The 16,082-nt window shown below is 33.3% G+C and overlaps 1 protein-coding gene across 1 annotated transcript; it reads right to left on the reverse strand.

The window, feature by feature from the left end:
• Positions 1-324: 324 nt before the first annotated feature.
• On the reverse strand, positions 325-831 carry LOC105637100 (F-box/kelch-repeat protein At1g15670). Its single transcript, XM_020680488.3, has one exon. It carries the CDS (start codon positions 829-831, stop codon positions 325-327), a length of 507 nt encoding a protein of 168 aa, XP_020536147.2.
• Positions 832-16,082: the final 15,251 nt, after the last annotated feature.

The raw sequence follows: 16,082 nt of genomic DNA on the forward strand, positions 1-16,082 counted from the left end.
TTTCATGGTGGAATATTTAAATTAGAAATTTATTTTAAAAATATCCCAAACACATAACAATGTATTCATTTATCTATCAAATTACCATCTTCACCAATTCAGAAAGATCAATTGCAAATTTGCCATCTTAGTACATGCCATTGACTTTACTGTTTGAATTGGAAATCGTCATAGCAAACCCAAAACTTGTATTACATTGTAATGACAAAAGAAGTTTAGCAATACCACTCATTCTTCTATTTACATTATACTGCCATTTTCTACCAAAAACAACTCAAAACGACGTCACCTTAATATTAACTGCATTTGCAACGACATCCGTTCTTAAATCTCTAAATAACAACCTGATTGAACATGGCCAGAATATTGCTGAGGTGTCTCCACTTTTCTCCACGTGTACTTCTTTAAATCCATCTCATACCCCACGTATGGCTCTCCGAATCCTGCTGAGCCAATCACAGACAATTTACCCTGCAACGCTTCCACATGAGCAATATTGCACACGTCAGCAGAAAGTTTGGCAACAGCTTGCCACGTGTTGTCTTTAAATGCCAACACATCAGTTCCATGACACGTGTACAATTGATCATTGCCACTTGTACAGCTTCTAGGACACATGGCATATACTAAGAAGTTCTCTTGCACACCATTCCACTTCCAAGTAGCAACATCGAACACCTCAGCAGTTTTTGCAAATCGACCTTGCATTTCAGTACAATACCAGCCAATAACGTGGAGCTTGCCATCGTGGAAAAGTGCCTTGCACTCATCACGTTCCCTTGCCAAGTCAGGCAGTGGAGCCCACTCATCTTTTGCCACGTCATAAACCATTCCAGATCTGCTTTGCGTTTTTTGATAAATTTTTACTTATCAATCTTGATAGATGGATTAAGGAAGCCTTGTTTCAGCTGTTTCACACCGTTGATAACTGTTTCACATCTAACTTGAATTTGTTTCCAACAGCTAGATTTTAGAGTTTTTTGGTATTAGCTGGAAACTGATTCGTATTTATATTATTTTAGATTTAATTAACCTTATAAAAATAATTGCCAATAAGTTTTTTTTCTTCAAATTGATATTTTTTTATGATCATTTTATTTGTAGTTATTTGAAAATAATTTCTTTAAAATATTATTTTAAAATTTTTAATTATTATTTTATTAAGATAATACATTAAAATAAAAAATAATATATTCACCTTAAATTCAAAAATATACATCTACATATATATATTATACATCATAATATATAAAAATAATTAATGCTTTTCGTAGTCATTCTATATTTTAACAGTAACCAGTACCAACATTTTATCAAATACGAATAGTAATCACCTAACAACTATTAACCACTAACCACCAGCAATTGCTATCTGCTACCAGCTGGTACGAACTGCTAATGACTATTTCTTTGAAAATAATAAATCATATTAATATAAAAATTCTTATTTAAAATTTATATGTTTAATATGGGGAAAATTGACTTTTACCTGAGTTCCCACATTATTCTATTTTATTTTGTTAGTAGGTGTACTTTATTATGTCCATTATTATCATTAATTTTTTATTTTAATGATCATTCACATTTTGATAGAAAAAACATAATTAATTGTCATATAATAGATTGTTAGGTCACTTATAGTTGTCATTATATTATTTAAGTAAATTTTATTCATTATTTTTAAAATATTATTTATTTGACTAATACATGAAGTCTTCAGTTATTTATTTATCTTATCTTTAGCTATCATTCACTAATACAGTTATCGTTCACATGTACCTGTCACTGATATTTTTTTTTTTTTTTTTTTGAGTATTGATATGTTGTTAAGTCTGTATGGTTGACATTTGAATATATATAACCAATAGGCTACGATTTTTTTTTTGGTTAATTTTCCATTCTCCTTGATAGATTAAGGTCGACTTCACGTGATGAGTTTCATATTAGGAATTAGCTGTTAAAACCCAGTTTATGACATTTTATCTAATAAAAGCATTTTGGTCATTTTCATGTATTTTTAACCAAGTCCTCATTTTGATTTTTTTTTTTTTTTTTTTTTTCAATTTGGATGTCATTTTAGAGATTGAAATTGAATTAGAAGCATTTTAACTATAAACTCTATATAGACTGTGTTTTCGATAACAACTTTTAAGTAGTTTTTAGCGTTTTAACTAAACGCTATTTTTTATATTGCTCTCCAATTTTTTAAAAGTTATGTGAAAATCCAATTTTTCAATTTTAAAAATTTCAAATTTAAGTTAAATTGAAAATATATGCTACAATTTTATTTTTGTATGCATATTTATGGCTCAATACATAAATTCACCCATGTACATTTTACCAAAAACCTTATAACACCATCAACTTTCCCTTTGATCTATTGAACACTTTAACTTATAAAATTGCATATATTAAACACTTTAATTGATATATTGAACACTTCAACTTATAAAAATATATCTTAATTATTGAATAGTTGAAAAATGTGAAATATTGTTTTAAAAGTCGTATAAACCACATATCAATTTAATATTTTACATATGAAAGCCAAAAATTTTAAAAATTTGTTGTTTCTAACGCGACGATGTGTGAGATTATTAGAAAAAGAGAATTTGAAGGTGCCAAAAAGTTTTTTTTTTGTTAAACTTCAGGAAATTAAATTATGTATTTAGCCGTGTATTTGTAGATGGGGGCAATTTAACAATGTCATCTATGAGGCTTAAATTTTAACAGAATGTTAGAAAAGAATACAAATAAAGATAATAACAATTTTAGGCAAAAAAAAAAATTAAAAATACTAAAAGTAACCTTACTAGAGAGATATGGGAAAAAGGAAACACTGAAATACATCGATTTGTAGGCCCTAACAAAAAATAAAAGGTACAAAAAAAAATGGCAACGGCGATAGCAACGGTAAATACAATATATACAGAATATATATAGTAAACAAGATATAAACGGTATATATAAATATGTAAAATCAATTAAATACAGAATATATATATACTATATCAGTATCAACCTAAAAAGAATCGAAAGTCCTACTTTGTTTCTTCAAGACATAAACATCATCCATGGAGGTGGTAGTTTTCTATTGAGCATTAAACTGCTGATATATTTATACAAAAATAAAATCGCAGAAGAGAAACTGCAGAATAAAAAACGAAAATAATTATTTACAACAAGAAACGGCAACTGAAAAACATAATCAAAAAATAAAATCAACAGACCTTGTGAATCAAAAAACACAATCATGGAAGAGCAGAAAGAACAAGAAAATATAATGGTGGCTGAATAAGTTTCAAAGACTGAAAAAGATCATTCTATTAATGGTAGCACAAAATGAGAGGAAACAAGAAAAAAGAAATACTGAAAAAAAGGAAACATGAAAAAAAGAAAACACTAAAAAAAAGGAAACACAAAAATATAGTAAACTAAAAAAAAGGAAACATTGAAAAAATGAAAGACTGGCATAAGTAAACAATAAAAAAAAGGCAACACTGAAATATTACAAATGTAACACCCTAACAATAAAAAGGGCACAACAGTAAAAACATACCGTAAATGACAATAATTTAAATATCAAAGTCAAATTGATATTTTGTAAAGATAAGTTTTAAAAATTAACATTTAGTACAATATCCCATAGGACTTTGTGCTAGCCAAAATTGGGCTATATCCAATAAGGATTAAGTAATGGGATTTAAATTACTATTAAAGATGCCCTTATGTGTAGAATGGGGGACAAGAGACACTTATGTCTCATTCTTGTTAATCCATTCAAACCGAATATAGGAGACAGAGAGAAAAGCTACATTATGAAGCTGAGTTAGGCGAGCTAACATTCACACCTAACTGAGTTACACTGAATCAAGCATGGGTCCAAGTTGAGTTGCACTAATTATTGCTGCCGATTTTATCGACTTTTTGCCATACTCACACTCCATAGTGAACATGACAACCAAATGTACCAAAAACTACTTGTTCCGCTTGATCGACTGTCGAGCCGCAGTGTACATGTTGGGAAAAAGATCATTCCGACATTATTTTTCGGGACTTTATTCATTGGTTCTGGCTATCGTTTCCAAAAGCAACGCACACGTTTTATGATTTAACATTAAATTTGTAAATTTCCATTATTGTTTTTGATGGTGATAGAATTAGTTAAATTCGAACATATTTGTTATGAAGTGAAGCTTAAAGAAGAAGAGATCACTTAACAAAATGGTGCGATGTAGCATATGAAGGAAACATTGCATATCACTATGCTCTGTCAATAAAGTTTGTTATAATTTTATTAGAACAATTTAATTAATTAGCCGAAGTTCATTTTCATTTTGAATGTAAGTTGTAATAGTTGTAATGGAGACGTACATTGGATTATAATAAGATCTAATACAATTTCTCTTCTAAATTCTCTAAATTTCTTCTTCCTTCTTCTATCCTTCTCTTCTTATTCTTCTTTCCTAAACTGAAACCCTCCACCGAGTTTTTCTTATAACTGAAACTTATCAACTGGTATCACCCGTGATTCTCGGTTATGCGATACGGAGCTCATGCTTGTGCTCAGAAAGTAATTTGAAAGGAAATATATCTTCTAGTCTGAAAAGCAAAGCAAAGAAAGAGACTGGGCTACAAGATATGGTTCATGAACTCAGGGGCCTCACTGCTAGCCTGAGTAGGCAACAAAAAGAAGTTTTAAGAAATGGAACACGTACTTCCAAAAGTGACTAAACCTATAACTAATTAGAGATTTGTTGTTGTTTTTTTTTTTTTTTTTTTTTGAAAATGATAATACTAAATTGGAGTTCCCACATTTTAATGGAGATGAATTAGATAATTGGTTGATGTGATGTGAATATTACTTTAATGTGGGAAAAATTGCTTCAAAAAATAAGTTTAAAATTGTAGCTCTACATTTAGATGGTAGAGGTATTCAATGGCATTAAGGTTTGATAAAAATGAGAGGAGAAAGAGTCTATGCTAGTTGGGATGAGTATGTAAGATCATCAAGTGCTAGATTTGGAAGTAATGCTTATGCTGATCCATTAGCAAAGTTAAGAAATCTTAAATAAATATGTTTTCTTCAAAAATATTTGGATTCATTTGATGAACTCTGTTATAAAGCGGGAGTATCTGAAGAACAATCATTGAGTTTCTTCCTTTGTAGACTTAAGGATGAACTTCAAATGGCAATTAGAATTTCTAAACTACTACTTTATCAAAAGCCTATGCATTATCCATATTACAAGAATTGACTATTATTGCTAACTAAATTTCCTTTAACTTCCTTATCTCATGCCATAAATCATTCGACTCAAATGCTTACCCTTAGCCGTGTAGAAAGTAACTTTCCTTGCTCACCCATGATAAGTGGACATCCTTCAGCCCAAAAACTTCACTTTCTCAATTTTGCCCTTTTATGATTCTTGTGCACACGTGTCCATTCATGTGCAATTACAATTTTAATTCAACACATGCTCTTTCCTTATTAGTCATGTATTTTTTTTTAAGGGAATGGTTAGTCTTTTTTTTTTGTTTAAATGTAATTATAATATTAACCTAATAAATAAAATTATAATAATATTTTGTATGATATGTCATTAAAAAATTATGGTGATTATAAAAGGAGTTGAATGATGAATTATATAAAACATGTTTTATCAAAATGAATTTAGGTTATTAGAGTATTTTTTTATGAAATATTTCAATTGTTATACACATATATTTATATATGGGTTAATTTCACTCATGGCCTCTAAACTTAAAGGCTATGCACATTATAGTGTCTACACTTCAATTTGTCACTTAAAAAATACATCAATTTCTGAAAGTGTAACAATGAAATACCTTTTGCTGTTTTTTGCTTCAAGAAATATGATCAATGGAAAGCCATATAATGCCACATGGATATATTATTATAGTGCCTATCTCTCCATCATGTTGGATTTGATGTCAAGCTTTTTAATTCACTTTAACCTATCTACTATTTTGCCTTATCTCCCTTCTTATCTCTCCTCTCCTTTTCTTAAATAATTGCATTAAATCCGAGGTCAAGAAACTAAAGGGCTCATATGAGATAAAAATTGGTGAAAACGCAAATGAGAAAAAAAAAAGACACAGTATAAACTTATCAAAAGTAAAAAGCTAACGCAATAACCTAAAAACAAAAATTGGTACTCCAAATCTGAATAAACAAGCACATATATAGTCAATTAACCGAAAATGATATAACAATACCCAAAAACCCAAAATTGAAGGAAGGGAAACAACCCACATGCCGATTTGCAATTCGTAATCCTAATAGCAAAACATAAACAATAATCAAGAACAACATATATATGTGAAATGGGTGATTTTATATATTTAAATAAGAGAAGAAAGGAGTACAGACAAAATATCACTGATAGAATTTGGTCTTGAAGTGGTCGACGACGTCGACAGAAGCTAAGTGGGGAGACCTGAGTATGTTAGACTAGTAATTGGCCATTTGAGATTGTTTTCGCAATCATAAGCCGCTGCGCCATCTCCCTAATCTTTTATGAATCTTCTCTCTCTTCACCAATCTCTACCTCTTTCTGTCGCCCATAATGTTTTTTGTTTTATTTTGTTCTCTTACATCACTGATAGGTTACTAAATCTGATCTCTCCTCTCTCTCAAATTATCAGCCCCTTTGCAAGATGTTCTTGAGGTTTTTTACTTGCCTTTGCAAGATGTTCCTGAGGTTGTTTACTTGGATTAAATGAGGACTGAAGGAAAAGATATTTGCAGTCGACATGTTGGTGTGGTTAAAGTCAAGTAGTGAAAATCCACCGAGGGAGAGAAATCTCAAAAAGAAAAAAAAGGATTTTAAAAAATATTAGAATATTTCAAAGTTTTCCGTTGATTGGATTTCTTAAAAAATGACAAAAAAAAAATCTTATTGTTACACTTTTAACCGTTAATGTATTTTTAAGTGACAAGTTAAAAGATAGACAGGATAAAATGCATATCCCATAAGCTTAGGAACTATGGATGAAATTAGCCCACTTATACATAGTGGGGATACTTTCGTCATTTCTAATTTACATTTCACTAACTTAATTTTAATTCCTAAGAACCCATTTCTTGAGGGGTTTTGACAAAATGTTCTTCAAAAAACTATTATTTAGCCGGATGTAGCTAGAGCCTAGAGGGCTTTCGGATACCAGTGGTATGAATAAAAACTATTTACCAATCTAATATTTGCCCAGCCATGGAGAGAGAGTGTTGCACTAAAACCACCAACTCAATTGCCGGTTTCAATGCAATAAAAAAAAGTCGTGCTGACAAACAGTTAACAAAACATAATTATATGAATAAACAATTATTTTTATTTTGTATTAAGACCATCAATTTAACTGTGGTTTTAATAAAAAAATAAAACTTTTAAATTGTCAAATTACCTTTTCACTAAGACACATAATGCATTTAATGGTTTTAGTACAAATATGGCTGTGACCACTAATCAACAAAAAGTACACGAGCGAATAGTGTTTTGTTAGGAGTCCACCAGGTTAACTAATGGTTGCAATAAAAATATATTTATTAACTCAAAGTGTTTTCATTGAAACACGCATATCATTTGATGGTTTTGGTTCATAAATATTTGAAGTTAAATAATAAAAACATAAATTTCTTTACACTGTTACAAATTACTAAGAGTAATAAAATGCTTCGAGTTGAACTTGTATTATGTTAAAAATCTCTTAATGATTAAAACATGAAAAATTAGTCATATTAATGTCTACACGTGTCCTCATGTGCCACATCTTGGAGGCCTCTTATTACAATGTGGTTTTGACGTATTGTATCTTCTCTAATGCCTTGATATTCTTCTCCATGCTCAATATTTCTATCAACACTCATGCGAGGAACTTAAACCTATTCACATATGGTTGTTGTGGGCTAAAAATGTCAAATGAGTCTGTTGATCAGGTGCCATCATCATCTTAAAGAAATCACTAAATGAGTGCCTAGCATGAGATGTAGATCCATCTCATGTGCCGAAAGACGCTATAGAAGTATTGAAGGCAGATACTATATATTAAAATTTTTGTTCGTGGGCCTAAAGCCCAATTTACAACCACATTGATTTCGCATATTTATCCTAATGAGATTATACTAGGATTTTATTAGTTAGTTCCCTAGTCAAAAAGCATAGAGAATATTAATGCATGATCTCTTTTCACGTTAATTATTCTCAGCAACCACTCTCTCTAAGATGACTCTCCATTGGTAACCACCAAGAAAAACCTTTGGTTTTGGAGCGTGTAATTATTTGTGGACGACTCTAGCAGTCGTTTACATTGACGAGTGGATCTCTTATTATTGGATAGGAATAATCATTGAGCTTGTAATCTTAAGCGTAAGATCGTAATAATTTTTGATTGTCTTTCTAAAGAGGTACTCCACTATTCCTCTTTAATTACTGTGATTATTTTTTGCTAACAGAAATGAGGTTGCCTCGCCATTTCGGTAAAAAAAGTATGGGTTTGTTGGGTTGCCATAATTGGAGTGTACTGAGTGTTTGATGAGATTTCTAGTGCTGCAGATAGTACACTCCACTAAGTTAACAAAACTTATGTTTTTATTACTTAACTTGAAATATTTATGAACCATAAACTACCAGATGCTATGTGTGTTTTGGTGGAAAAAAAATACTTTGAGTAAACAAATATTTTTTTTATTAAAACTATTAGTTAACCTGGTAGACTCTTAACAAAATACTATTCTATGTACTTTTTGCTGATTAGTGGTCAAATTCTATATTTGTACTAAAATCACCAAACGAATAGTGTGTTTTGGTAAAAAGTCCACATGATAATTTAAATTTTTTATTTTGTATTGAAACCACTAATTGAATTCGTGGTTTCCATACAAAATAAAAGTTATTGTTTATTCATATAATTATTTTTTACTGACTGCTTGTGAGTATATGATACTTTTTCTATTGCACTGAAATCACCAATTAAGTTGGAAGTTTTAGTGCAACATTCTCTCTCAATGACAGAATAAACATTAGATTGATAAATAGTTTTGATTTGGCATTAGATTAAGAAATAATTTTTTGAAGAATATTATTTTTGTCAAAAGCCATTTCTTGAAGTGTCTAAAATGCTCAAATCATTTCGAGCAATTATCAGGTACAATTTAATTCTTCACAAGTAAACGTATAAAGCAAAACCTCAATTTGCGAAAATCTCAAATAATATTAATAAATTTTTAGTTTATAGAAATTCCAGTAACATTATTTTTAATATTAATATAAATTCACAATTATAATATTATTTTCATTATATGCATTCCTAAGATTAAATTAATAATTTTTGCATATTTAATTTTGAAAAATATTTGAGTTCATTTCTCCTTATTTACAAGTACTGAATTTTTTTTTTTAAATATGAAAAATTGTAAACTTTAAAAGTGCCAAGATGTGCAAACCAGTGACTGTTTTGGGTTGGGCTGAGCCAAACTATTTTTGAGAGAGGCGGTTCACACCGATTAGGTCGGTCCGCCCACTGAAGGGGCGATTCGAATAAATCAAAAGGGTTTGAGTTTGCTTCTCTTCATGAAAAAATCTTCATTACTACAGCGAGCGCAGGGTTTTAGGTTTTTTTTTTTTCCTTCGAAAATAAAAGTTCGTCGCTTTATCTTCTTTCGATTACCAGTAAAATGTGGCATTCCAACAATAGCTGCATTGAATTACTATGAATGCCAGATTAAGCCAAAACAATTACAGGTTTGTTTCCTTTTTTCCTCAAATTCATGGTTATTCTTATTAAAATATCACCGATTAATTTAGTCACCACCAAAATGGGCTGCTATAATAAGCCAAGACTTGGGAAGCCTTAAACCCAAAGTTGGAGGTCCAAGCCCACATTCTAGAATACTCCACATTACTCCACCCAAAAGATATTTTGTATAATGTCAACATAGTTCTAGAATTCTCCATGTAATCTAAACCATCCATTTTTGTAGACAAATCTCAGCCGTACATTGAGGAGGTGCAAATGCCTATAAATACCACCCCTCACCTTATTTGTAAGAACCAAGCAAACAATAAGCAAAAGCCAAGTAAGTAATCATTTCCTTAAGCTTTGTGAATGTTTGTTTCTTATTAATACAATTATATTTGGTATTTTGTGTTAGTATTATTTTGGTTGCCTTTCCCGTTATTATTTTTGGTGTTATAAATTATTAATCAATCTTGGAGTTTATCACTGCACTTATATCCAACAAGTGGTATCAGAGCATTAATCCCAACAAGTGGTATCAGAGCCTAGTTGTGGTGCTAGTTGTTGTAGCCGTGGTATTTTGTGGTGTTCATTTACAAGTGTAGAGTATCGTTACTCTGCTGGAATCAACAGTCGGGGACTGTTGTTGAAGCAAGATTCACAAGCAAGGATTGTGATCTTGATCGGTCAAGGAGCGTTGTGCATTGGTTAGTGTGAGGAACACCAGTACCTTATGGCGGATTTTTCTGGAGTTGCTAATAGCATCGAGAAGCTAAATAGCAACAATTACGGGAACTGGAGTACCTATATGAGATATTATCTCATAGGTCAAGACTTATGGGATATCGTCGGAGGAGATAATACTACACCACCAGTTGGGGATGCGAAAGCTCTGAAAGAGTGGGAGACAAAATGCGAGAAGGCGATGTATGTGCTGACAGTTGCAGTAGAAGATGAGCAGATGCAACGGATCAAGTCGGCTAGAACACCAAATGAAGCATGGGACATTCTCAAGTCTACTTTCGCCAAGAAGAACAAAGCAAAATTGCAACCGCTCGAAAACGAGTTGTTCTCAATCTCGCAACATAACCTCACTGTAAGTCAATACTTTTCCAAAGTAAAATCTTTATGTGAGGAGATTTCGAAATTAGATCCAGACAACGAGATCAACGAGACAAGGATGAGGAGGATCATCATCCATGGTCTAAGACCTGAATTTAAGGGTCTTGTGACTGCTTCTCGTGGTTGGGCTACATAACCAACCTTAGATGAGTTAGAGAATATCTTGTCCAATGAAGAAACTTTGGACGAAAAAATGTCTAAAGTAACTTTGAAGGATGATGAGAAAGCTCTCTTTGCTAAAAAGAGGGGATTTCGAAACGTTGCGAGAGTATATGGTGGAAAAGAAAGGAGCAATCAACAAGGATGGAGAAAGCATAAGTTGAGACCATCACAGCAAGGGAGAGCAAGGCCAGGACAAAGGAAAGACGACTGGTGAGAAAGTGATCATTGCTATAAGTGCAACAAAAGAGGACATTTCGCCCGAGAATGTCGAAGCAGACGAGTAGAAGGAAACTCAGCATCAACCTAGAACGAGCAACAAAGTGAAGAGGAATGGGATATTCACAATTTCTTTATTCAGGAGGAAGAATATTCACCACAGAAGTCATTAGAGATGATGATGAAAGGACTCGAGCAAGAGTCGTCATTAATATCTATAAGTGATAGAATCAACTATGATGATGATTGGATAGTTGATTTTGGAAGTTCTAATCACATGACAGGAAACAAGGAGAAATTATCGGATGTATCCGATTATGATGGAGATCGTGTTGTATTTACAGCAAATAACACGAGATTGCCAATAGCTCACATTGGAAAGACAACCATTGTTTCTCCCTCCAGTAAGGAGAAAATGGAGTTACAGATGGTTTACCATGTGCCAAGGATGAAGAAAAACTTGCTCTCTGTATCACAAATAGCAAGTGCAGGTAATTATGTGGTGTTCGGTCCTGATAATGTGAAGGTTTATCGTAACCTTAAATTAATCGGAGATCCAGTCATGGAAGGACGGTGAGTAGAATCAATCTACGTCATGTCAGCACAAGAAGCCTATGTTGACCGAACAAGGAAGAGTGAGACAGCTGACTTGTGGCACGCTCGTTTGGGACATGTTAGTTATCACAAGCTTAAGGTGATGATGAAGAAGTCCATGCTTAAAGGTCTTCCTCAGTTGGAATGCCGAGAAGACACTATATGTGCTGGATGCCAATATGGAAAAGCTCACCAACTTCCCTTTGAAGAGTCAAAACATAAAGCCAAGGTGCCATTGGAGTTAATACATTCAGATGTTCTTGGACGGATCAAGCAACCTACAAACAGTAATATGAGGTACATGATTACTTTCATCGATGACTACTCGAGATATGTTTGGGTAGATTTCATGGTAGAGAAGTCGAAAGTTTTTGAAAAATTCAAAGCTTTCAAGAACAAAGTTGAGAAAGAAGTCGGAAATAAAATTAGATGCCTTCGCACCGACAATGGTGGAGAGTACACGTCTGACGTATTCACTAAATATTGCCAAGAGCAAGGCATTTGAAGACAATTCACATGTCTAAGAACACCGCAGCAAAATGGAGTTGCTGAGAGAAAGAATCGACACCTAGTGGAGATTTGCAGGAGTTTGCTCCATGCAAAGAATGTGCCAGCTAGATTTTGGGCAGAGTGCATGAAGACAGTTGTGTACGTCACCAATAGACTACCTCAAGTAAGACTGGAGTTTACATCCCCATTCCAGAAAATGTGGACCATCAAACCAACTGTAAGTCATTTTCGCGTTTGAATGCGTGTGTTATGTCTTCGTTTCGGATGAACTTCAAAGCAAGTTTGACAAAAGGCACTTCGTTGCATATTCATTGGTTATGATGACCAAAGAAAAGGCTGGAGATGTTGTGATCCTACAACTAACAAGTGCCATATTTCACGAAATGTGGTCTTTGATGAGACATCATCTTGGTGGTCATCTCAAGCAACCCTGCTACCAGACTCAAAAGAAATTCAAGAAAAAGTTGAAAAGAAGATAGGAGAGGGAGAGTTCATCCCAGAGAAAGGTCAAGCAGAGCCATCCAGAGTTCAAGAGAAATCGAAGAGCCTATAGAAGATAGGTGCATACGAACAACAGCAGCCAATTCAAGAAGAACAAGATCCAGATTATCCTCTACTTCGGCGATCGGGTCGAGAAAGAAGGCCTAATCCAAAATATGCAAATGCTGCTATAGCAGAAATAAAGGAGCCAACAACTTATGAAGAAGCATCAAAGAAGATGGAGTGGACTACTGCAATGGAAGAAGAAATTGCTGCTTTGGAGGAAAATCAAACATGGGAATTAGTGCCAAAACCAAAAGATGTGAAACCCATCTCTTGCAAATGGGTCTACAAAATCAAAACTCGCCCGGATGGATCTATTGAGCGATACAAAGCAAGACTGGTTGCTCGTGGATTTTCTCAACAGTATGGCTTGGACTATGATGAGACATTTAGTACAGTTGCCAAGATCACTACTGTGCGAGTATTACTAGCTTTAGCAGCTAGTAAGTCATGACCTTTGTGGTAGATGGATGTGAAGAATGCATTCTTACATGGTGAAGTTGATCGTGAAATCTACATGGAGCAACCACCAGGGTTCAAAAGTCGTGAAAATCCTAACTATGTGTGCAAGCTAAGAAAGCTCTCTATGGTCTAAAACAAGCACCGAGAGCCTGGTATGGCAAGATTGCAGAATTCCTTATCAAGAATGGATATGTTATGGCACTAGCAGACTCCAGTTTATTTGTAAAAGATCGTGAAGGAAGACTAGCTATAGTGCTAGTATACGTTGATGATTTAATAGTCACTGGCGACAACATCGAAGAGATTCAACTCATCCGAGAGAATTCGGCTACTCATTTCAAAATGAAAGAGCTAGGAAAGCTCAAGCATTTTCTTGGATTGGAGATAGAAGAAGCCAAGGAAGGTTTGTTCCTCGGACAACAGAAGTATGCAAGAGATCTACTGAAGAGGTTTGGAATGATGGAATGCAAGCCGATATCTACTCCAATGGATGCTAATGTCAAGTTGTGTGCTCATGAAGGGAATGATCTCGAAGATGCTACTATGTATAGACAACTAGTGGGAAGCCTAACCTATCTCACTATGACACGGCCGGACATTTCCTTTGCAGTTGGAGTAGTCAGCCGATTTATGCAGAAGCCTAAGAAACCTCACTTGGAAGCAGTTCGAAGAATATTGAGATATGTCAAAAGTACAATCGATTATGGGATCTTTTATAAGAGAGGTGAAATTATCAAGTTGGAAGGATATTGCGATGCTGATTATGCAGGAGATCACGACACTCGACGCTCGACAACAGGCTATGCATTTAGTCTTGGTTTAGGAGTAATCTCTTGGTGCAGCAAGAGACAACCTACAGTGTCACTGTCCACAACAAAAGCTGAGTATCGGGCAGCAGCAACAGCAGCTCAAGTAAGTGTTTGGTTGTCACAGCTTATGAATGATCTGCATCAACCCATCGACTATCCAATTCCGTTGAATTGTGATAATCATTCGGTTATACAAATGGCTGAGAATCCGGTGTTTCATGCGAGAATAAAACACGTGGAGGTTCACTATCACTTTATCAGAGAGAAGGTTCTACAAGGAGAGATTGAAATGAAATATATCAAGACGGAGGATCAACCAGCCGATATCTTTACAAAGAGTTTAAAAGCAAATAAATATGAAGATTTTCGCCAACAGTTGAGAATGATGAAGAAAGAGAAATTAATCGTTGAGCGAAAGTATTAAAATATCACCGATTAATTTAGTCACCACCAAAATGGGCTGCTATAATAAGCCAAGACTTGGGAAGCCTTAAGCCCAAAGTTGGAGGTCGAAGCCCACATTCTAGAATACTCCACATTACTCCACCCAAAAGATATTTTGTATAATGTCAACATAGTTCTAGAATTCTCCATGTAATCTAAACCGTCCATTTTTGTAGACAAATCTTAGTCGTACATTGAGGAGGTGGAAATGCCTATAAATACCACCCCTCACCTTATTTGTAAGAACCAAGCAAACACCAAGCAAAAGCCAAGTAAGTAATTTTTTCCTTAAGCTTTGTGAATGTTTACTTCTTATTAATACAATTATATTTGGTATTTTGTGTTAGTATTATTTTGGTTGTCTTTCCCATTATTATTTTTGGTGTTATAAATTATTAATCAATCTTGAAATTTATTACTGCACTTATATCCAACAAGTGGTATCAGAGCATTAATCCCAACAATTCTTTCTTGATTTTGATTTTTAATTAAGATTTTTGATTGATTTTGTTTGCTTGAAGTTTAAAATCCTAAATGTTTGTTTGCTCTGTTTGTTTGTTTATTTGTTTGTGGCTGTAGAAATGGCAGCTGACGTTTCAGTAAAGAACCCACCAGCGAATCCCTGCTGCACTGTGGTATGTTGTATGAATTTGATAATTTAACTTTTCAGTTCTTTGCATTGTTTCTGTCTGTATGGTTTTCTTTTTTTTTTTTTTTTTTTTAGATTCCTATATTTTATGTGATTATAATTTTTGGGTTTTAACATTGGAAAGAGAAATGTATGAAGTTAGAAGCTGGGCGAAAGCATCTGAAACAAGCTGTGCGGATTCTTAATGAACAAATTGATAAGATTCAAGTAGAGAATGTCAGTCTTAAGAAAGGTATGTTAGAAATTTGAAATAAGTTGTGTTATTCTATGAAATTTTAGGACTTGATTTGAGCAAATACTGGTGTGCATATTTAGGTTACATCTACTTTTTATTATTATTATTATTATTATTTTCAAATCACCAATTAAGGGGTTGTCTTATTTAATCCTTAGTGGTTGCAATTTTGTAATTAAAGCTGGTGGAGAAGAGAGAAAGTAGTAAGATTTGTCTCACTCAGTTGGGCAGTTTATGTTCTCCATGATCTCTTTGTATTGAAAGATGAAAATAGTTGACTTTTCTTTTTTTTTTTTTTTTTTTGTGGTTTTAGGATACATGATAATACTAATAGCTTCCTAGAAATTAATATTTATACTTCGTGCAGCATACGAGGAGGAGCGGTTGAGGGCAGAAACTGAGAAAGAGGGTAAAGAGAAGGAATTAATAATATAACGAATATATCTCTAACCTAGACCTAAGCTTTTCCTACTAGATTTTGTAAGGTTCTAGTAAACCTCCAACTCTTCTATTTTACAGAGCATGTAAAACTCAATAAAAATATTAATCTCAATCAAAAGAGGGTTGCTTGATAATCCTC

The sequence above is a fragment of the Jatropha curcas genome, chromosome 1, assembly GCF_041381405.1.
Source record: "Jatropha curcas cultivar XTBG-Jc1 chromosome 1, XTBG_Jcur_1.0, whole genome shotgun sequence".
NCBI lineage: Eukaryota > Viridiplantae > Streptophyta > Magnoliopsida > Malpighiales > Euphorbiaceae > Jatropha > Jatropha curcas.